This window comes from Biomphalaria glabrata, chromosome 15, assembly GCF_947242115.1.
Source record: "Biomphalaria glabrata chromosome 15, xgBioGlab47.1, whole genome shotgun sequence".
In the NCBI taxonomy this organism is placed as follows: Eukaryota; Metazoa; Mollusca; class Gastropoda; family Planorbidae; genus Biomphalaria; species Biomphalaria glabrata.
This window is the reverse complement of record NC_074725.1, coordinates 25,240,133-25,264,374: the sequence shown is the minus strand read 5'-3', so window position 1 is coordinate 25,264,374 and position 24,242 is coordinate 25,240,133. Positions and strand designations below refer to the sequence as shown.

Genomic DNA, 24,242 nt, shown 5'->3' with positions numbered 1-24,242 from the left:
AAGGAAGAATTTGATTTTAAAACCCCTTCCAAAATTTACGATAACCCCCCTCTTCAATATAAAAAAGCAAATTAAACACTCAAAATTTTAAAGGGGTTTTGAGTTTACCCCCCCCCCCCAATTCAGTAGGGTTTGAAGCTAAAAAATACCTCTTCAATATAAAAAAAAGCTAATTACGCACTCAATATGTTATGAGCGTAAGTTAAATGGGTTTTGACTCAGTTTTGAGTTTAAACCCCCCTTGAGGGGGTTTGAAGGTAAAAAATACCTCTTTAATATTAAAAAAAGCAAATTAACACTCAAAAGTGTAGTCAAAGGGGTTTTGAGTTTTAACCCCAAGCCAGCGGGGTTTAAAGCTAAAAAATACATCTTCAATGTAAAAAAAAAAAGCAAATTACGCACTCAAAAGACTATGCGCGTTGCCAAAAGGGTTTTAGAGTTTGAACCCCCTTTCATAGGGGTTTGATGCTAATAAAATACTCTTCAATAAAAAAAAAGCAAATTACACACTAAATTTATTTGAGCGTTGCCAAGCCTATTGGGGGTTTCGAGTTTAAACCCCTCTCCTACAACCCCCCCCCCGAAAAAAAATCCTGGCTACGCCCATGATATATATATATATATATATATATATGCTGTACTCACGTTTATGCATAGGGTTAGGGTTTACTGGGCGTGAGGGTTAGGGTTTGGAAAAAAATCGCCCCCCCCCAACTCCGCTAGTGCACATTACTTGATCAGTATTTTCACATTTAAACTGTTCATTAAAAAAAAAAAGCAATTTTTTTAGTGAAAAACTGACACTGTGCCTTGAAAATATAGACTTCATATATATACACTTCACATATAGAGTAGACACTTCAAATATATAGTAGACACTTCAAATATATAGTAGACACTCATGGGCGCCCGCAGGATTTTTTGCAGGGGGGTGAAAGCTCAAAATCGTACTTTCTTGTTATATTCGGGCCCTCATACCTAATCGATATTAAATGCACAATAACCTTTTTTCATGTAATAAAAAAAATAAGAAACTAAACACATGAACAAAGTATTTACTGTACAACATTGTTAACTTTATCCGTGAGGCCAGTGCTTGCTTACGTTCGATCAAACAAAACTGCAAATGTTGACTGTGGTTGAAGAAACTCAATAACTTTACTAATGAATTGCTTTTCGTCGCGATGGACAAGCTGGCGATGAACGCTTATCGCGCAGTTCTGATATTCTTCTTTGCATTGCAGCTTTCGCATCGTTTTAGGTTGAAGACAAAAAAAACAAGTTGAACTTACCATTATTATTGCTCGAAAAGCGAGACATAATGAAAAAACGTAAGAATTAAGATATGTAATGTAAAGCCGTGTTCTGTAATCCAAACATGTGTTTATTCTTAGTGTCTGTCGACTGCGAATTCTCGTCAGCCGCAACTCAATATCTGGTATCAATTTTTTTTCTGCCAGCAGTCTCTCCTTCCTCAAGATGACACCTCTGACGTGTTCCTCAGGATGGTCAATTTGGTTTTTGATTATGCCATTAATGTAACTGCTGATGTTCTGTTGAGTGGCCACTATGTTAAGTTGGAAAGACTGAAACACCATGGAAACTGGTTCAAGAACAGAGGAATAATTGACGACAATGAAAAGACTAATCAGAAACACAAGAGGAGGAGACATTTACTACACGTATGCAGTTTGTCTGGTTTCACTTGCAGTCGTTATTTTTAGATCCGCCAAAAAGGCCAAGATCTCTAATTTGAGACTTAAAGCTTGAATGGATTCGTATTTTTCAGTAGACATACAAAAGAGGTAAATTTAGCACTAACGCTATTGCTAGGGACAGTTACGGAAAAAAAGAATGCTAGTCATCACGGGGCAGCCTTGGCAGAGTAGTTTGTCCATGTCTAGACTATACAATGGCGTTAGACACATGCTGCGCGTCTCTCTGAAATACAAGGAAATAAACCAATGAAGTCGAATACAATCGCAAACAACAAACCAAACACTCAAAGACATCTGCTCAGTGCCTGAGATATCTGCAGTTTCATCACCAAAATACCCAACAAATGCAGTTAATTCATGATGCTGCAGCTCGTATTTTTTGGGTTCTTGCTGCTGCCAGTGCTCCGTTGGTCCAAATCAACGTTTAGACTCGAATGTGGTCGAGAGGCTAAGTGCGCTTGAACTTGGCTTGTCTTGGCTACCTAGAAGGGGGCTCGAGGTTCGACACCCGACTCGGGCAGAGTTGTGTTTACTGAGCGCCTAAAGGCAGCATGGAAAACCAACTCCTAGATACCCCCCCCCCCCCTTTCCAAATGGTCCACAAATGAGATTGGACCAAAGTGCTCTGAGCATGCTTTAAGCATGAAAGTAGTGCTATATAAAAGCTATAATAATAATGATGTCATGTGAAGAACTTTCTTGTATCTCTTCTATTGTAAACTGGTGGACGTGTTTAACCTGCAGTTTTATCGAGCGCTTACTCTTTACTTTTGTTAAAAGAAAATATAACATTTATCACATCGAAAGATAACTAGCAAAAAAAAAAAATAATAATAATATTCTAGACCTTAATAAAGATTATAAAAAAAATAATTGTGGCATTTTACGTATCGAGGCGATTTTTTTCCTTCGCAACTTCTTGTGACTAAAGAGGCCAATCCTTTGTACTTTCACCCTTCTTTCTACAACTATTGTGTATGGCATCTGCAATCCAGGACTACCTTTAATGTTCGCTCTTCATGTGGATCTTTCCAGTGCCACTTTTTCCCCAGCTGTTAGTGCCGATTTTGAAGAGCTTTTTGTCGCGTTTGCATACATTAGTATACCTTAGAAGTGGACGACCAGAGAATCTCCTGCCTTCTGTTAAATCACCATACAGAATGTCTTGTCGACCTTGTGGCATTCATACTAACTATAGCTATGTGCAAAAATAAACAAATCGTCACGACTAACATACTATAGAATGTGTGACACCCTTTATAGAGTAAAGAATGGCAAGCCTAGAATAAATCGTACATGGTAGGACATGAACCTATTCTAGTTACAATAATAGCAAATCTTTACAACTGTACTTCCGTGGAAGCACTACTTGTTAAGATACTACACTTTATACCAGGGCTGGCGAACCTATGGAACGCGTGCCCAAGGTGGCACGCGAAACGATTTTGTGTGTCACGCGACGACGATGATATTAAGAAATGTGTTTTTTTTGAAAAAACACGGATATCTCAAATTACCATAATTAATAACGTTCAATTATTTCCGAGAACTGTAAATAATATGGAAGAAGCGCTAGTGGATCATATCCCATATAATTATTTTCATATGACTGTGTTTCATTTGGGAAGCATAGGGCATAATAAATTTTTTTCAAGACAAATCTCGTATTTGAACGAGATCTCCTTAGCTTCCGCCATTTTGTTGATATTGAAAATGTGTCGGTCTTACATCGATTGCTAGCGTTACCATCAATAAATTTTTATCAGAATAATTACCATAACATGTCATTCTCAAAAAGAAAAAAAAGAAAACTTAATGAAGAAGAAGGAAGTGGCAGACCTTTTGAAGAGTGGTGGACTGAAAGATATGGAATGATTCACAGAGAAAACAAGGCCTTATGTGCCATGTGTTTGGAAAGTGTTGTTTGTCGGACATCATCAGTAAAACGTCATTATGAGTCCAATCACAGCTGGCTTTTAGGCAAAAGCGAGGATGAGCAAAAAGAACATCTATCGCGTGAGTTAAAAAAAGCGATTTCACAATCCAGTTCTTTTGTAAACTTTGTTAAAAGTTCTTCTAACTTAGTGGCTGCAAGTTTTGAAGTTTCAAAAATTATAGCAAAGCATGGAAAACCTTTAAGTGACGGTGATTATATCAAGGAAGCAATGTTAGAATGTGCGTCTTATTTGTTTGAAGACTTTCAAAACAAGGATAAAGTCATTCAGAGAATAAAGTATTTGCCAATAAGCCGAAACACGGTTAAAGCGAGAGTTATGAAATTGCACGTTTAAATTCTAGAACAAGTAAAGAAGGATATTAATGCATGTCAAGCCTATTCTATTTGCCTTGATGAAAGTACTGATGTGATATCGTCCGCTAGACTTGCCATCATTGCCAAATATAGCAAAGGAAATGAAATACACGAAGAACTAATAAAATTAGCAACTTTACCAACGACAACAACAGGTGCAGATATATGTCAAACTGTTGTGACTGAACTCAGAAATGCAGGTGTAGATCTCAAAAAAATTGTTTCTATTACAACTGATGGTGCTCCAAGTATGACTGGAAAAGATACAGGTTTCGTTACTTTGTTTACAGGACATGTTGGACACCCACTAATAACTTTTCACTGCATTGTGCACCAACAAGCCCTATGTTCAAAAAACGGCTTAAAGGAACTTGAAGACATTATGAAATGTGTAACAAAAACCGTAAACTTCATTACTGCCCGTGCTTTGAATAAGAGAAAATTTGAACAGCTGCTAAATCAGTGGTTCCCAAACTTTTTTGTCTCGTAGACCCCTTGCCATGTTTTCTGGTTTTCGGTAGACCCCTACTTAACTTTTGCAAATTCATCAAATAATTTTTAAAACAAATTTCTACCTGTAATGAGTTAAAGAGTGCAAAAGTAATTTAAAGCTACACATGAAGTTATAGAGATCTATTTTTTTATTGATAAAATTCAAATTTAAACTAATTAAAATAACAATTTATATTTATTACTGGAATCACCTAACACACTGGAAATGTTTTGTTTTGTTTTTTGCACATCTATTATCCATTGCTACGGATACATTTTTCATATAGGAATTTGTTGTTCTATGAAGTAGTCTTCAAACATTAAATATTAATCAATCAATTAATTAATTAGTCTTATGTATGATTGTAAAAGTTTTCGCAAAGAGCAGTTTCTCGTATATGTCTTGATCTTTCACGTGTGGCTCAAATATTGGGTATGGAGAACTGTTTTCACTAACAGGGGTGAAGGTGAGTACCTAATGAGTACCTAAACCAGTAAGCTTTCGGTAGGAAGGGCTCATTAGAATTGGCTTGCAGCCCACCTAGCAGAAGGAAAACAGAATTCAAACTGTACTGCCTTGCAGCTACACCCAAACATGGGAAAGGTCTCGTGGGTTAAAAATAAGGAGCAGGCGACCCTTAGGCAGTTTGCAGCACACAGCGCTATACCTTGTCAGAGCCTGCGACGATGCTGACCCCAAATTGTATATATGTCGTTTGCAAGGAATTACATAAGAAGCTTTTAATTTCATAACTTATGCCACAGATATGACATTAAACTGTATTGTTGCTTAAAGAAATTCGTTTAATAATATCAGAAGTAGGTGTGTGTAAAACAGTTTTTAAAACTACAACGGCTGGTAAAATCAATGTTTTACCTATAGTGTTTACCGTATTTTTGTATAAGTAAAGAGATATTGTAAGACTCTCACAAACCATCATCTTCTCTATATGATGAGGAAGAGAGATTTTGTAGGTCTATTCTGAACTTTATCTTTGAGTGTTCGAAAGATTTTCAAATCTTTTTCTTTATTGTCAGGGTGACATTGTCTCAAGTGATCCTCCAGCGTAATTGGTTACATATCATCTTTAAAAAATCACTTAGGCAACCGCGTGTTTGACAAGGAAAGAATAAATCTCAATTTCAAATAATCAACTCTGTACAGTCTACATTCTTTTATTAAACAGTTACATGTTGTCACCGTTTTATTTTATATGTTATGAATGTGGCTGTGGTTATCAATGTAGGCGTGGTGGTGACATTGGGTTCTTGTTACAAATCACTGGATAATGAAATGACGCTGGGTGTAGCAGATACAATAAGTTTAATATAACACCACATAGTGAATACACCATACAATTCGACCCAGGAATGGTCAGTATTAATCCAACAGTAATATACGAATATCACAACTTAGTACTTATTCTATAACCAACTACTTTAAACATCTAACTCTACTGCTTATATCTTAAGTGACTCAATACAAGTGCTTGCTACAAGATCTCTATGTGGACTGACTGCCTTTAACTCTCTGGTTCACCTAAGGTCAAAAGTGTTCACCTTAGTGCAACATGGGTTGTGAATAAGATTCACAATATGGAATTAACATATACAATACAGAATTAGGGTTTCTACTCTATGGCACCAACTTTGAGGTGGTGACATTACCTATCACCCCCCTTTTGAAAAAAATTTTGAAGAAATTTTTTTCAGCTTGACGACATAATTATCATAAGTAGGATCAATTGGAATTCTTGGGGTCTATGAAATGTACAATTGCTGAGTTCAAATATAACTACAAACTTGCAATAAAATATATATAATATGACAGTGTTACACAAAATATTTGCTGAATCAAAAAAAAATTCATGCAAGGGCGAAATTCTCTAATTCATCATATTCTTGTAAGGCAATTCAAATAATTCTCTGAGTCAAATACTTAACATCCCAAATAATTCTTTACATCTGGTTCTAATATATACATCAATGTTCAAATGTGTTCAATATTTACAAGTCTTTTCATAATAATATGTGCAAAGTGTGACGAAAATTTCAATGACAATCTCCTATGTCACAATGTGAAAAATTAATACAAGTTTTTATTCACAATATCTATTTATAAAAAAATCTTTGACACTATAGAAATGTTAGAAGTCTGTTGTTTTTTTTTAACACCAATAGTACAATATGTACAAATCATGTAGAAAATGTTACAAGTAAGTCTCAATATGTAAGTGATAAGTATAGAAAAATTCAAAATATGTGTCAAAATTCAACATCATATTGTTTAATGATCATTGTTACCAATTCAATGTATCTGTTTACTTCAATATGAGGTTTGACATCTCCATAAAAAATTGTTGTGCATTAATATTACACAAGTAAATGTGTATAATTCAAGTATCAAAATATTGGATCAAAAGTATCAACATGAAATCAAAATCATAAGTATCCTTCATAGTGCTTTTACATGCACCTTATGTTTCAATTAAGTATTTCTCTATATGCTAGTTCAAATAATTTGTAGCTAGTAATGGCAAAAGTTTAATGTTACATTGTTTATCAAATAATTATTGTGTACAAAGTTCAAAAAACTCTTTTGTCAAAAGAAATTCAACTGAGAAAATGTGTCAGTTGTGATACAATCTTTGAGTTTACATTAATTTGTTCAAGCATATATATACAAGCATAACATCATAATGGTTTAGTAGTATTTATTTTAATCTGTTGTGAAAAAAAAATGCAAGTCCAATTTAAAAAATACTATCAAGTGTCTCTTTCAGTACTTGAAATATCAAAAAGTTTGTATAACAATCTTCTTGTTTACATCAATGATTGTTACAAAAACTATAGTCCATACGAATAGTTTGACAAAAATGTTTTCAAAAAAATACAAGTGTATGTCAATATTTGATTACACTAATTGACATTAAATAAATAAGTTACATTATGAATCAATCTCCTTTTTTCAATAGTATTGAAAAATGTGACTAAGTTATATAATTGTGATAAATGACATAGTAAAAAAATTCCAATCTTGTTTACAATAGCTGTGGAAAAAAATTTGTCACAGTTGTTCTCAATACAATGGGAAAAATAATGTTTACATTGTATGGAAAAAAAATTAAGCTAGGTACTGAATAAGTTGGGAAAAAAATTCAATGTTTGTTTACATTGTTGAGTACAAAAATGTTATTCTTGTTGACAAAAGAATGTGAAAAAAATGTAGTTTACAATGAAGTAATCAAATTCCAAAGTTTGTTTACAAATAGAGTTTTTTAAAAAAATGAAGTCTTAGTTCTAGTTCAATGTTTACAAATAGTACTCAATGTTTACAAAATAATGCTCAATGTTTACAAAATGACATCATAGCTGGTTGTAAAAATAATTTTTTACTTTAAGGTGTGAATCTTAAATCTTTGAAATTTACAATGGTGACTTTAATTCTTTGACCTTGAATAGTGTTTTCATACATCTCATGCAAAATCTTCTTGTATTCCTCAAAATCTTTATTATCTAACCACATAAAATAGCCATATTTTGGATGCTCTTCAATACTACTATAGGTACAATTACTAGATACATTTTCAACACTAGATAAGATATCATCCAATGAACAATTACCAGGCAATTTGTATAGACATAGATTAGTTCTAATTTGTGGCTTTTCCCAAGGTTTGACCAAATTTGGATATGCTCCAATAATTATTGAACAGATAGTGTTTTCTAGAACAACAACCTTAAATTTCCCATTTATCCATGGTGATGTAATATCTACCATAGCAGTTTTACAGTGTATGATTTTACTATTGGGCATAGTAACAATAGCTATGTCATTTAGATAATTCTCTTGCTTCACTAAATATTTATCTACAAAGGTTGTGGTAGATTCTTCATCTATTATGCACTTAACATCACGTTCATTAACTGATGCACTATAGAGTTCTAGTTGTTTACTATTTTTAAATGTTAAGGCCATTTTCTCATTAGTAGTTCTGTATTGAGGTCTGAATTCATCTCTATGAGCATTTGTATAGGAGCATACTTCCTCTGTTTGTATCTCACTAGTTACTTTTAGTGTTGTGCTAGAATCTGTTTGACATTCTACATCTACTTTATTTGTATCTGCAATTGACTGATTATGTTTAGTTGCTTCATGTATACTGACATTGTTGTAATCATGTGAATTAGTAGTTGATGCTAACTCAATGTTTTCTTGATTCACACTATTAGCCCATTTTACTAAGGCTTCTTCTGATAGTTCAACTATATTCTCTATGTTCCCTATAATTAGTTCTTCAGCTGGGTTGTTCATTACTATGGCTTTGTATTGACCAGTGAACCATGGTGATTCAATGAAAACTAATGCTGTTTCACATACTTCCCATAAGTCTTTATTTGCATAAGTCAGTGTGACCTTGTCTTTTAGGATCTGTTCAGGTTTTACTAGTGATTTCTTTACAATGATTGAGGTGCAGCCGCTGTCACGTAATGCATATACCTTAATGCCATCCACATATGCAGGATACACTTTTAATTTGGCTACCTTTGTCTGTATATATGCTACTGTTTCATATTCTATTGGTCTTTCAGTTGCTACAGCTGCTATGTTTTGTCTGGTATGATTGTTATTGTGGTAAGTATGTTGTCTATCTTGAAATTGATCTCTTCTAGACATTCTGTTGTTTTGCCATCTTCTGTTTGTTTGATGTGATCTACTGTTAGTTGGACTGTAGCTTTGCCATGTTCTTCTGTTATATTGTTGTTGATAGGATCTATTGTAGTTAGGACTGAAGCTCTGGAAAGTTCTGTTATCTCTTCCATATCTATGGTTTCTATTTACATATTGCTGTTTTTCTGATGCCATTCTCTTTCTGCACTCTGCTTTGGTGTGACCCAATATGCCACAGAAAAAACATTGTATGCTCCTGGCATATTTAAATTTATTTGTAGTTCTTGGATGGTTTTCTGTCACTGTTGCAGCTACATTGTACAATTCCCTTTTGTCAATGGTGATGTTTGGGTGTGAGTCTTTGTATGTTGTTAAGTTTGATATCAATTCAGCTTCATTTTTTATTTTTCTCTCCTTCAGGAATGAGAATGCTGCATCTGTAACATTAATTAGCACATTCTCAATGAGAAAGAAATCTAAGATCTGTTTGGGGTCATCTAAGTTGCAGTTTGCGAGTTGTAGCCACTTTGTCATGTTCTGGCGCATGTCATGTATTGTTCTTTTTAAATCTGCATTCTTGGCTAGTTTTATTTCCCTAAAAAGTTTTCGATAGTGCTCCTCCGTTTTGCCAAAATGTTCAATAAGTCTTTGCTTTACTGTGTTGTAGTCTTTTCTTTGCTCCATAGTTAGTGTGTCGATGATGTTTAGTGGTTCACCTCTTAGGTTAGCTAGAAGTTGTTGAGCCATTTGTGCACTATTCATATTTGCTGTTTGACAGATGTATTCAAATTGAATAATGAAATTTTCCAATGTGTCTTCTTTTGGGTCAAAGTTCCTAAATTTGCTATGATACTGATGATGAGATGAAGTTTGACTTGCTGAATTGTCTTTATTTTCTTTTGCTAGCTTGGCCATTTTTTCTTCATGTTCTTTTAATTTTATTTCATGCTGGCGTTCTTTTTCTTTCTCTAAGTTTTCTTGTTCTTTCTCTCTCAGTCTTCTTTCATGTAGCCTTTCTTCCCGTTGCTTGTCTTTTTCTACTCTAATTCTATCTATTTCCATTTTAATGAATGCAGCTCTATCATCTTCTTTTAACTTTAGTTTATCCACTATCTCTATTAGTTTCTCATACTCAGCCATTTTCAAAGATTCAAATTAGTAATATAGTTAATTAATAGATATGTGTACACTAGGTAGTTGTAAATGAATATTGTACGATAAATAATTATTATAGCTCAAATAGTAATTGCAGGTAATAGTAGATATATATTTTGTGCGAAACAATTGAGGTTATGAGGTATCTTAAGTTATTCTTGGTACTTTGTCTAGTTCGTAATGTAATGCTTTACTGATCAATTATGTGATTATGTATTTCTAGTATCTCCACTTGCAATGTAAAAGTTTATTGCAACAAATAATTCACAATTATGTGAGCCTTATTAGTCTGATAAATAGTGATCAATGTATCAATAGTATCAAAATAGTACAATGTGCTCAAAGTATATATTATATACAATCAATCTTGTCACAATCTCAAATCAAAATATATCCCATAGTGTATCAAGTGTGTAGTGTAGTGTTGATAATAAAAAATAGGTTGAAATAAGAAGTAAAATAAATATCTATATTAATAAGTAATTAATTAGACAAACATAAATACACTATAGATACTAAACAGTCTGCTTTAAAGAGACATTACAAGATAGTAGAAATAGTAGACAAAAGAATTACAATGAGTAATAACAATGACGCAAAAAGAAATTCAACAAATGTAAACAAGACAATACAAGAGTTTAACAATATGATAGATACTTAACGAAATACAAACTTGACTAATACAGCTATACGATCAAGTATTTACTTTATCTAAAGAGTCCCTACCAATACCTGGATGCTTACTTGAAAAAAAAAATAAATGTTCAGACTCAATAGATAATTAAATTTAGTCCCTAAAGTCAAATGTATATATAAATACAAATGTAAACAAAAAAAAATTGTGGTGTAGTTCAAGAGAACTAATCAATACTGATAATACTAAGGGTAATTAAAGTTACTTCCCTTAAATATTCACTTGATGCTTGACTTGTACATAAAGTTCCGGTGATGCTCCACATAAATTATGTCCACAGTACAGTTCATAAATAATCCACTTGCTAAATCCGCAGCACAATGGTACAGTTCATAAGTAATCCACTTGTTAAATCCACAGCACAATGGTACAGTTCATAAGTAATCCACTTGTTAAATCCACAGTTCATAAGTAATCCACTAAATACTTCAGATGTTTGACAGGTAATCCATTAAACAATTCATATAGTTGACAAGTAATCCAATAAATAATTCATGTGCTTGATAGGTAATCCACTGTTTCGTACAGTTGCTGAAACAAATATAAATAACTAAAAATGACCATAAGTAGTGACGACAAGAGAGGTCTAAGAGTGAGAGCGCTCTCTTATTAACTGTGCTGTTAGACAGCGACAATATGAGTGTGTCATTAGAATTATGACGAGCACTCGATGTAGATGATTCTTGAATATGTCAGCTACTTCGACTGACGATATATCAGCTGTCTTCAAACGATGACTTGTAGTACTAGATTTTCACCCACACCGGTTGTAGTATCACGGTTGTCTAGTTTCACCCACACAGGCTGTAGTATCCAGGTTGTCTCAGCATATCATGTTTGATCTCTTTCGCTTAGGATGTTAAAAAGTAACTTTGAACAATGCTGTGCTCCTAAAGCTATCTCAACTGGTGTAAAAAAAAAGTACAACCCCATAAATCAGGCTTCCAGATAAATGACACTTAGGACAGTAGTCAACTGGAAAAGTTGAAAATACAGCTCACACAGGAACAGTTCAAATTGTTCAGTTCATCACAGATGAAAAAAAATAGCTCGCTAACGGTAACTGTGTCATGGCAGGTCAATGTGACATGTAGTAGTAGCTCTAGATACCAAGTGTGTAGTCAAAAAATTTAATAAATTCTGGATTAGTTGCAATTCATGTAAAGTTCAATCTTGAAGTACAAGTTAAAATAGTAGGCACAGTTAACTTTCAATTTCAGCTCTGTTTTCTGTTAGTAGTGTTAGACTAGCTGAAGATAATAATAATGAATAATGTCACTCTTGGATCACGTGAATCTCACTTGAAAAATTGTGTGCTGGTCTCAATAAATGTAGATCTAGGTCATCTCTATAATGTTGAATGTGTCGCTGAACGACCAAATGAGAAAAATAGTAGAGTCTATAATAATCAGGTTTTAGCTTTCTTGCTCGTTGAGTGGCGTCATGATTTGTGTAAAAAAAAATTTTTAGAGTTACTTTTTCATGTGTTAACTAAATAGTTCACTTGCCAACTTCAAAAATATCCGTATAAATGTTACTGTAAGTAACTGTAGTATTAAAATACTTCTGACAGCAATAGAAAAAAATTCTTGACTTGTTCCTCTGGTGCTCATAAATCCTTTAAGTTAGCAGTTCTGACTTCTGACATCATAAAATATCGTTTGCTGACACTTCTGACACTATTAAATGTCGTTTTCTGACAATAAATGACTTGCACTTTGGACACTTCTGACACCAAAATGTCACCGTGTTGTTTTATATGTTATGAATGTGGCTGTGGTTATCAATGTAGGCGTGGTGGTGACATTGGGTTCTTGTTACAAATCACTGGATAATGAAATGACGCTGGGTGTAGCAGATACAATAAGTTTAATATAACACCACATAGTGAATACACCATACAATTCGACCCAGGAATGGTCAGTATTAATCCAACAGTAATATACGAATATCACAACTTAGTACTTATTCTATAACCAACTACTTTAAACATCTAACTCTACTGCTTATATCTTAAGTGACTCAATACAAGTGCTTGCTACAAGATCTCTATGTGGACTGACTGCCTTTAACTCTCTGGTTCACCTAAGGTCAAAAGTGTTCACCTTAGTGCAACATGGGTTGTGAATAAGATTCACAATATGGAATTAACATATACAATACAGAATTAGGGTTTCTACTCTATGGCACCAACTTTGAGGTGGTGACACATGTTTTAGCTATTTAAATAAATATTTAAATTAGATACAACAATGTTTCGTTTGAATAGCATGATAAATATTTAAAGGTACAAATCATTTATTGGTGTATGAAAGAATTACATTAACTTGATGTTAAGTTAAAGTCACGATCAGTTTAAAAGAAATCTAGTATCGTAGACCCCCGTGGACATCTCATAGACCCCCAATTTTTGTTTTCCCTTTTGTAGACCCCTTGGAAGTCTTCGTAGACCCCTGGGGGTCTATATAGACCACTTTGGGATCACTGTGCTAAATGAAGTTCAGTCCAGTTACTCTGGCTTATTAATGTACAACAACGTACGTTGGCTAAGCCGAGGTCACGTTCTGGAACGGTTTGTGGAATGCCTTGATGAAATTCGAATCTTTATGGATGATAACAAACAAAATTGCTCAGAATTGACAAATGTTGACTGGCTTATCAGGCTAATATTTTTTACCGATTTTTCATCCCATTTAAATGAGCTTAATACGAAGTTGCAAGGTTTCGGAAAATCTGTCGATCAGGCATTTGACGTCTTGACAGCATTTGAGAAAAAGTTGAAGATTTACAAACGTGACATAGAGAAGGAAGAATTAAAATATTTTAACAAACTGAAGAAATTCTATGATGATTTAAAAGTTCACGATACTGCCGGCAAAGATTTTCAGAAAAGATTGTTTTTAGAGATAATTGACACAACTGCTGAACAATTTTCACTGCGTTTTGAACAATTTCGAAAATTCGAGTACACCTCCAAATTTATAAAATATCCAGATACAGTAGATTTTGAAACTCTGGATTTGACCATGTTTTCTTGGATGGGATTACACGACTTTGAAATGCAACTTGTTGAGTTTCAGTCCAGCGCAATTTGGAGACAGAAATTTATTGACTTACGAATACGACTTGAATTAATTGAACGTGAACGGTTAAATGGATCATTAGAACCTCAGATATTAGCAGAAAATGAGATCCTTCAAGTTTGGAATGACCTGCCTAAAACTTTCAATTCTCTGATAAAAGTAGCAACATCCATTCTGTCAATTTTCTCGTCTACTTACTCATGCGAATCTTTATTTTCTACAATGAATTATATTAAATCAGATGCCAGAAGTTGCTTGACCGATGAACTAAGTGCGGCGTGTGTAACTTTGAAGAATACACGGTATACACCAGATATCAAACTGTTATCGTCTACCACACAACAGCAGAAGTCGCACTGATTGACCTGCCCTAAGACTTCAAATCTGTAGGTCAGGATAATAAAATTGAATAAACAAGTAATATTGTTACTAAGCTGTTTTTATACATGCAGTTGAATTACTGGTTGTAGCACTTCTTCTATATAGCGGCGTCACTAGTAGACCTACTGGGCAAGCAACAATCTTCATTGTTTTTAAATTGAAATTAATTGGCACTCGGACTGAAAAAAGTTCGCCAGCCCTGCTTTATACTATTCTAATGATAGTCCTTTAGATTTAGACTAAAAAGACGATGTGCACAATTTTCTTGAACATTAATTAAGTAAACTCTTGAATCAATAATGCATGGGCACCCGCAGGGAGTTACATGGTGGTGCACTTGCACCCCCCTGGGTTCTGACTAAATCTACATCTACGTAATAAAAAAAAAACAGATCTGAAAGATGTATTCCATTATGGTTGGCCATCCATTCCATACGCCTAGATTAATCTACTTATTTCTACTACTACATTAACCAGTGGAAGCACTATTTGTTCAGTTGCTACTTAGAATTTAATTGATTTGATGGTGAGAAAAAAATGGCTAGAATTTGGAAACTTTGGAAAATTTAATTGAAACCCCCTGAGGGCGCCCGTGTAGACACTTCACATATAGAGTAGACACTTCAAATATGTAGTAGACACTTCACATATAGAGTAGACACTTCTAATATGTTGTAGACACTTTACATATGTAGTAGACACTTCAAATATGTAGTAGACACTTCACATATGTAGTAGACACTTCACATAAAGAGTAGACACTTCTAATATGTAGTAGACACTTCACATATAGAGTAGACACTTCAAATATGTAGTAGACACTTCACATATAGAGTAGACACTTCAAATATGTAGTAGACACTTCACATATAGAGTAGACACTTCAAATATGTAGTAGACACTTCACATATAGAGTAGATTCTTCTAATATGTTGTAGACACTTTACATATGTAGTAGACACTTCAAATATGTAGTAGACACTTCACATATGTAGTAGACACTTCACATAAAGAGTAGACACTTCTAATATGTAGTATACATTTCACATATGTAGTAGACACTTCACATACAGAGCAGACACTTCAAATATAGAGTAGACACTTCACATATGTAGAAGACACTTCACATATGTAGAAGACACTTCTAATATGTAGTAGACACTTCTAATATGTAGTAGACACTTCACATATTTAGTAGACACTTTACATATAGAGTAGACACTTCAAATATGTAGTAGACACTTCACATATAGAGTAGACACTTCTAATATGTAGTAGACACTTCTCATATTTAGTAGACACTTCACATATAGAGAAGACACTTCATATATAGAGTAGACACTTCACATATAGAGAAGACACTTCATATATAGAGTAGACACTTCACATATAGAGTAGACACTTCAAATATAGAGTAGACACTTCACATAAGTAAATAAAAAAAAAAATCAATAAAAAAAAAACACCAAAAAAAACGAACTGATTTCCCATTCTTAGAACGATTAAATGATTATGTCATGAATAAATTAAAATATTTCCAATTGAATACATCCTATTATGTTAAGCTAATTTGTATTTCTAAGAATTGGAAAATTTAAAAATTAGATAGCGGTACTTTAAACAGTCTTCCTAACCATAACTATAAGTAATTAATTACCATCTCTATGACCAGAATTACTATTTAATCACAATATTTAGATTTCTAATACTTGAACTAAATGATACAGATGAACATGTTTAAACTGCACAATGTGCATCCCCCCCCCTCCACTTAATGATCCCCATCAGCATCACATTGTCAGCTTTTAGAATTTCTACAATTTCCCCACAACTAAACAGAAACATAAAGCATGGTCTATACAAATCAAGGTCTTTTTAATATGAATTATCTCCAAATGTTGGGTGTACACTACATACATTTGTCTATTGGAAATATATTGGTTCAAAGTCATCATATTTAAAATATTATGCAGGTAACAAAAATTGTAAAAATATGACTATTGAAACAAACTAAAAGTCAAATTTAAAATCGTTATATTTCTGTAACAAGATAATGACTAAAAAATATTGAGATAGTCAAACATAGACTTTACTGGTAACTCAATGCTACAATATTATGCAGATCAGAATGAATCAAATGACATCCATTTGGTAAGTATAGGTATATTCAGAAAAATAGTTATGAGATAGAAACACTATTTAATAAATTCATCTAATATACAGAGAAAAACAATTGTTCTTTCTCTCTTTAGCAAATTACTTCTTCAAATGTAAACAACTAGTTTGTAATCAAAGATTATTACAACTCATTTATAACATCTTTGTTCACATCATGAATTATTTTGACCATATGTTTCAATGAAGTATTATGATACCTTGTTTTTAGAAAATTAATAAAAAAAAATGAATTTTAAAGGATAGTAATTCATTTGTTCAAATCTTGGATATTGACACAGCAATATTTTTAAAATGTAATGTCATTGATTGATAATTATCTTCACTTTTGAAGTAATGTCTATTATTTATAAGTTAAGTAGTTGTTTTTTCATTAAAATTCAAAGAATATATAAATACAGTTTATATTAATAATAATAATATGGAAGGGAATTGAAAAAAAAAGCTTTACAATTGGATTACAAAGTATGATACTTACCAGAAATAAACATATTATAAAAAAAAAACACAGAGTATAAATAAATATGTATGTAAGTACATTGGAAGCAATACACACACCTTGGGATTGATTACCACATTATCTCAATTGTATAATTTCTGCTAGAAAGTCATAATTTTCAAATCAAATCTCTATGCTGTTTTGTATGAGTATTACAGTGATCACAAAGTATTTCTAAATAAATGTTTAGGGCTTAGAATACATAATTGAATGAATGAAAGGTTCATCACAACTTGAAATAAAATTTGGTTCCAATGAGATTCTCACTGACTTCTGTCAAGTTGTTAAAAAACAACAACAAGGTAACAAATATCAGACATGTTCCTGTTGGACGGATAAAAAATAAAGTAGTAATGCAATCTCATTTAATGAAAAAAAGTTGTTTTTTTCCACATTGCTAGACAACAATGAAAACAAAATTAGTCCATTATAAGCTGTCATTTGTATAGAATGATCTGATCAAGTCTAAAAACTTGTATTTAATATTATGGTGGGAGATGTAGCATTTAATATCTTCCAAAGCCATTGCTCAAATCCACTTCTATATAAAAAAATATCAGCTTATGTCACTCTATTGTTCGAAAATGTCTCTGATAATTAAAAAAAAAATTTTAGTGCATTTTTTGGTGGTAAAAATCATTACATTTCTAAGAGAAAAGGCAATACATCAATAATATTTTGCAGATTTTTTTTAACCAATAAAAAATCATATGAATGTAAAAATGTTTTAGAACATAAACAAATGTAGGGGTTGATGTCATTTTAAAAATATCTCATATAATAGGGTAGCAAAATCAAATGAATATGAGAAAAAATAATTTTGATCTCTATAACATTAAATTTGTAACTGAATGTCCCATTATAGCTGGTATTTGAAAGTAGCACATTTCTTGATCAGATGATGTTTGTTGTGAATATCACAGATACTGTTTAATTTGTAACATTGGACTGTCTGAGTATCAGTATATCACAATTTAATTTCTCTCATACAAGGAAGAGAGCAATGCAGCATTAGTCATCAAAACACAATTTTTGTAATGAATTAATATTTCTTTTTTAAACTCACTTGTTTTAGTTGTTGTTTTTTTTAATAGTAGGTTTTTGTTTCAAATAATAGTTAACAATATTATATATAATTGTATATAATATTGTTATGTATAATTTACAATGTATTTTTCCACTTCAAAGTTGTAAAAGACCTTAAAAGGAGGGGAATCCCTATTCTAAAGTTCAGTGGTACTAAGACATTACCATGCACATAAATTCACACAAAGTTGTGGATTAACATGAATGTTTCTTTGTTAATAAGACTTTTTATGCTGTTTTGAAAATCAATATCAGCTTTTCCTACAATGTATATAAATAAGAATTACAAAAGAAATACATAATAAGATAATAAGAGAAAGTTTTTAACTACTTTTGTAGATTTCTTAATAAAACAAATATTTAAAACTGTGTTTGTTAATGAATAGAAGATATAAGGAAAATTAGAACTTATCTACACAGCTCATGAATTATGTCCCATAATTCAATTGCCAGAATGTTAAATACTTCAAAAAGAATTCACAACTTTATATCGCAAGGGATTATGCATATACTCAAAATTTGAAAAAAGAATTAAACATATACTTCATTATTCTAAGGAAAACAACTGTTTCAATCAACTTTTTAAAAAAATATAATAATACAGTTTTAACAATAAAATGGACTTATGATTTAAAACAAGTACTAACACTCTTTTTCATATTCTAAATAATATATGTGATGAATTAGCAATGAAACAATATGTAATTAAATATTGTCTACATTCATGTCCTCATCAGAACTGACAGATGTAATGCTAAAGTGGGAACTCCGAGATGTTGATCGCCTTTCCTTTTCCTTAGCTGTACTGGCAGCATTTCCTGTTGAACCCCAGGCACTGGATGCATATGTATTGGTTGACATGCCATCAGTACTTGCCCTATTGACTGGAATCCTTCTGGGTAGTGGAAACAAAATTAAATTTTATTAACTTATGTAACAACAGATTTTAAAATAATAATAATAATCTTTATTGTCCATATGGAAATTTGTCTTACAATGTGTGCATTACACCAAACAAAAAACATTATAATTATAAGAAACCAAAATGTACATTCACACCAGACTCACTCATAATTTACATGTGACAGTTTATATCAGATTGTTCTTATTTCATGATTTGATTGCCAAGGGAACAAAAGAGTGTTTGTGTCTGTTTGTTTTTGCTATCGGTGTCTTGTATCTCTTTTGTGATGGTAAAATCACAAAATCCTGACACAAAGGGTGATTCTTTATTTCGAGGATCTTGTTAGCTTTTTTATAGATGTTTATCTCAAACAACTGCCCAAATGGGGTTTGTTTTTTGCCAATGATTTTACCAGCAGCATTTAGGATTCTATAAAGTTTATTTTTATTTTTAATGCTCAGATTGCCGTACCAGGCAGTGATATTGAAACTTAAAATATTGCAGATATGAGCGTGATAAAACATAGCCAAGGCCTTTTCGCTAACATTAAATGAGGACGGTTTTCTTAGTAATCATAATCTTTGCTGCCCTTTTTTGTTGATATAATCAGTATTTGCAGTAAAATTTAGTTTATTGTCTAGGATAGTACCAAGGTATTTAAAGGTTTGCACAATTTCAATAGTCTCTCCAGCTACAGAAACAATATCATTTTCCTTCTTTTCCCTACGAAAATCGATTATCATTTCTTTGTTTTTTTTTACATTTAATAATAAAAAATTTTCTTTACAATATTTTTCAATGTGTTCTATTTCTTTGAAATACTCATTTACGTCTGAGCTCTCTGAGAGCAGGGCAAGAAGAGCCGCATCATCAGCGAATTTTGTGAAGGAGCAAAAAGGACTATCGGATTGAAAATCATTGGTGTACAAAATCAACCACAATGGCGATGTCACAGCCCCCTGGGGCGACCCTGTGTTAACTATGCGTGCATTTGATATAACATTGTTTACCCTAACCCTCTGAGATCTCTGGGTCAAAAATTCATTAGCCCATAGTATTATGTATGGACTAATCTTCAACGCTTTCATCTTTTCAATGAGTAAATGAAGTTGTATAGTGTTAAAAGCTGATGAGAAATCAATAAAGAACAATCTTACATAAGTGTTTGGTAAGTCCAGATGTTTGTAGACACTATTTAAAATATTTAGGATGGCATCGTCTACACCTTTACCCTTTTGGTAAGCAAATTGTAAAGGGTCTAACTTATTACAAAGATCATTCAGAAGAAACATTTTAACCAATTTTTCTAAACATTTAGACACAATGGAAGTAAGTGAAACAGGTCTATGAATAGAATTATGTTATGAACAGTTTTAATATATGCAACTCATGAATGACATAAAAGCAATTGGCACTATTGTCTCCCATGTCAGCCATTAGGTATTACTATTTTTTACACTATTAGTATCCATCCATTTGATTTTTGTGGGTACTTCCCTTATTAGCAATGTAAATCTTTTAATTGCTTATTTATTAGGATAATTATGTTAGAGTTATTCTATGCCCTGGATACATTTTGTTCCAATGGATATCATATGAAAGCAATGACTATATGATAGTTTAATTTTTCTTCCTTTTTTTTTTGCGGTCTGGTATAATCGCAGATGTCTCTTTTTGAGAGTCAACCTGCTTCAACCTATAGTTAAGAGCCCCAAAATACCCGCCACCCCTATACCAGATAGCTCTCAAGACAATCAGAGACAATAGTGACACTCATTTACACCCCCACAATTAGTGATGAAAATTTCTCTTGACCTAATTCTGTAATAATTACATTATTAAAGGTTACCTGTAAAGATACACTGAGCCACCCCTCTTTTTTTTTTTCATTAATGTAATAAATAATTTTTTAAAATTTACATTCATGTCATTTCTTTTTCCTTGTTTGTCAGTGTGTGCTTGCAGCCTATTTCTTGTATATTTTATACAAATATGTTAAACTCCCCCATACCTCATCACAACTACTAATGTATTGCTCAAATAACAAGTCGCAACAGATTATACACAAAAATAAACTGCTATACATACTTCTGAGGCAATGGTATTGGGTCATTCTGTACTGTGGTACTGTCCCAATCACTCTCCTCTTCAAAATCTCCCTAGAAATAAAATACCTTAATTGCATGTATGAAGACAAAATATGAACAAGCAAACAATTTAGCTATGCCTATAAGTTTATACTTGTTAATTACATTCATCACTAAAATATATAGCAAAAAAAACAACATCTGACACATGAGCATAATTACAAAAGGAACTATTGGAGTATCTGGTAAATGGATAAATAGGGATTTAAGAGTGTTGATAGAAATGACAAATAACATTAAAAACATTAATCATTAGCAATCTATAAACTTTAGAATCTACTGACCACATCAACAACTTTTTTACTAGATGTGACTGTATTAACTCCTCCTACTGGTTGTACACCTACTGGTCGGGCCTGCAGATTATCAAAAAGAATTATACACTGAATTCAAGGTAGGGTGTTCCTTTTTAAAATGTGCTTTAATGGCCTTTCAGAGGCATAGTGGCTGAGTGCTTCGCTTCCGAACTGGGGGACCTGTGTTCAAATCCTAGTGAAGACTGGCATTTTTAAATTTTGGGATCTTTGGGTTCTAATGGGTACCTGACATTAGCGGGGGGTGGGGCTATGACATGGCCTGCACTGTGCCTATGTGCCAAAAAGTCAAAACTTAACTAAACTAAACCATTAGTTGTAGAAAAGTAAAGGCGGTTGGTCATTGACACCCTCACTAGAAACAGATGACCTTTACATCATCTGCCCTATAGATCACATGGTCTGAAAGGGGAACTTCTTTACTTTAATGGCCTTTTAATTGAGAGATGAAAAAGAAGTGGGGCAGCCTAAAAGTTCATGGTTGTAAACGAGGGCTTTCTCTTGAAGGATGCAAACAAAATTATGCAATGACTATAGAAAGGTCAAATACATTAGAAGAACATTTTAGCACAGCACGGGTATCTTCTCGCTAATAGATATTTAACATAAGAAATAATTTTGTACAAAACTTTTGTGAGTACCCCCCACACACGCTCAATGCTCTGCCAGTGATAAAACCGTAAGGCCAGAATTTGCCATTTTACCATCCCAGAGAATATACAAGACACCAATCACAAAAATTGTAAGACAAATTTTCTCAAGATAAATAATATATTATAATTATTTCTATTATTATAATTAATATGAATGCAATATCTGACAGTAAGATAAATTTCACTTGTTAACCAATTATTTTGTTCTACTCCTCAGGACTAAAAACAATATCTCTTAGTACATCATTCTAGCTTGAAGGACTCAGTACTAACACATAGTAATACTAAAATCAGAACTCAAGTCTCTCTTTCATACATTCTGACTTCTGATCCAATGAGCATCTGTTCAAAGTTACCATATTATTAACGTGTGTACTTAGATAACTGAATTATTTTTAATGCCCCTGTTACTAATGTCACTATTTTGATAATACTAATAATAATCTTTATTGTCCTTAAGAATATTTGTCTTATAATTGTAGATTGGAATTTAGTAAGAAAAGGTTTGATATTTAAATTTAGAAAACACTTAAGTAGAACTTGATGACTTTAAAACACTTGAAGAGGTTGTAGTTAGCCAAACACAAAAGGCGACAGGGTCTAACGATCTCCAGCTGAATTCTTCAAAATGTGTGGTGGTGTTCTTTTAAAAAAACAACTAAGGAACCTTTTTTCACTTGGTTGGAACAAATGTGCTAATCGATATTACGTTTGTAATATTGTCATCTGTATTTTCACAATTTCATTTGTATAAAACAGGTGACAATTACATTTTTTCCAACTAATGTGGCATTAGCCTACTATAAATAACAATAATTATTTTGATTTTATGTTGTGCAAGAAATGTAAGATAAATACATGAAACAGTACCTGGAATTGTACAATGTCTTTATCAATCAAAGGAAGGCTTTTGATACTACAGAGAATTAAGATAGTTTGGCTTGGACACCTAATTTTTTAGTCATTCTTAAGCAGCTGCATAAGAGTCTGAAAGGTCAAGTCAGACCCAATGGTGAACTACATTTTCAATAAAAAAGTAGAGATGTCGCTTGACACTTAGCTCATTTCATTGGGTGGTTGCTTCCCAAATTAATTTACTACCACATGTAGAAATTTACATTTGATTTCTGCTTTAACAGCAGCTCATGGTTAACACATTTTGAATGATTATGTGGAAGAAGCATACAGCAGGACTTGATGATATTTATAAAATGTATATTGTTTTTTGCAGAAACTGCTTTACTCTAATTTTGAGTATGACTATTTTCATACATATTGTCAATTAACACATACCTCAAAATATTTTTTTCATATTTTATAAAAGACACTGTGACAGTGAGTTTTAATTGTCTGAAAAATTAATCTTCATTTGGCTAAATATGAAATGGAAATCTATGGTTACCTAAACAATAAATTCAAAGCTACATTAAACATTATCAATGATTCCTAAAGTCTTTGATATGAAATAGTTGCCAAAAGATTCTTTGAAAGATTTATATATATATATATTTGATTCTAAATGTTCACCTCAAGTTGTTTTTCTATTTCTTTGGTCAGTGCAGCAACTTTCCCAACTGTTGAGTTTTGTCTTGTTGGTTGCCTGAATGGTATATATAAACAGAATTAAATAAAATAATTATCATCCATCTTTGACCAAATAAATGTGCCATAAAGATAAAGATTAAATAAAAAAAAGGTGCCATAAAGATTAAAAACAAATTGGAAATTTAAGGTATCACTAAGAATCTAAAGACAATTTAAAAAAAACAACTCTGTTCATGGGAAGATGGATAAGCAAAAAGGTAAAAGGACTCTTAACTTCCAGTGGGCTTCCACAGTACCTACTACATTGGACAAAGGCTGCAGTGCCATTCCTCTAGGGAGTTGAACATTTTGGTCAGGGTTTTCTCACCATTATTTTAAAAGTAAATTGTAGGAATAGGAAGGTTTGATCCTCC

At 32.5% G+C, this 24,242-nt stretch overlaps 2 protein-coding genes across 5 annotated transcripts in view; one reads left to right on the top strand and one right to left on the bottom strand.

The window, feature by feature from the left end:
• Window positions 1–13,567: 13,567 nt before the first annotated feature.
• On the top strand, window positions 13,568–14,485 carry LOC129923062 (general transcription factor II-I repeat domain-containing protein 2-like). Its single transcript, XM_056012014.1, has one exon. The coding sequence runs from the start codon at window positions 13,568–13,570 to the stop codon at window positions 14,483–14,485; it is 918 nt and encodes a 305-aa protein (XP_055867989.1).
• A 1,877-nt stretch (window positions 14,486–16,362) lies between these two features.
• LOC106079985 (cilium assembly protein DZIP1L-like) overlaps window positions 16,363–24,242 on the bottom strand; it is an 88,368-nt gene continuing 80,488 nt past the window's right edge. For all 4 annotated transcript variants that reach the window (XM_056013167.1, XM_056013169.1, XM_056013170.1 and 1 more), the window contains 4 exons: window positions 23,812–23,884; window positions 21,602–21,673; window positions 21,259–21,329; window positions 16,363–19,161 (listed from right to left, as the gene is read on the bottom strand). In XM_056013167.1, the coding sequence (XP_055869142.1) occupies window positions 18,972–19,161; window positions 21,259–21,329; window positions 21,602–21,673; window positions 23,812–23,884 (406 nt within the window). In that variant the 3' untranslated portion in view covers window positions 16,363–18,971. The remainder of the gene's footprint in view (window positions 19,162–21,258; window positions 21,330–21,601; window positions 21,674–23,811; window positions 23,885–24,242) is intronic.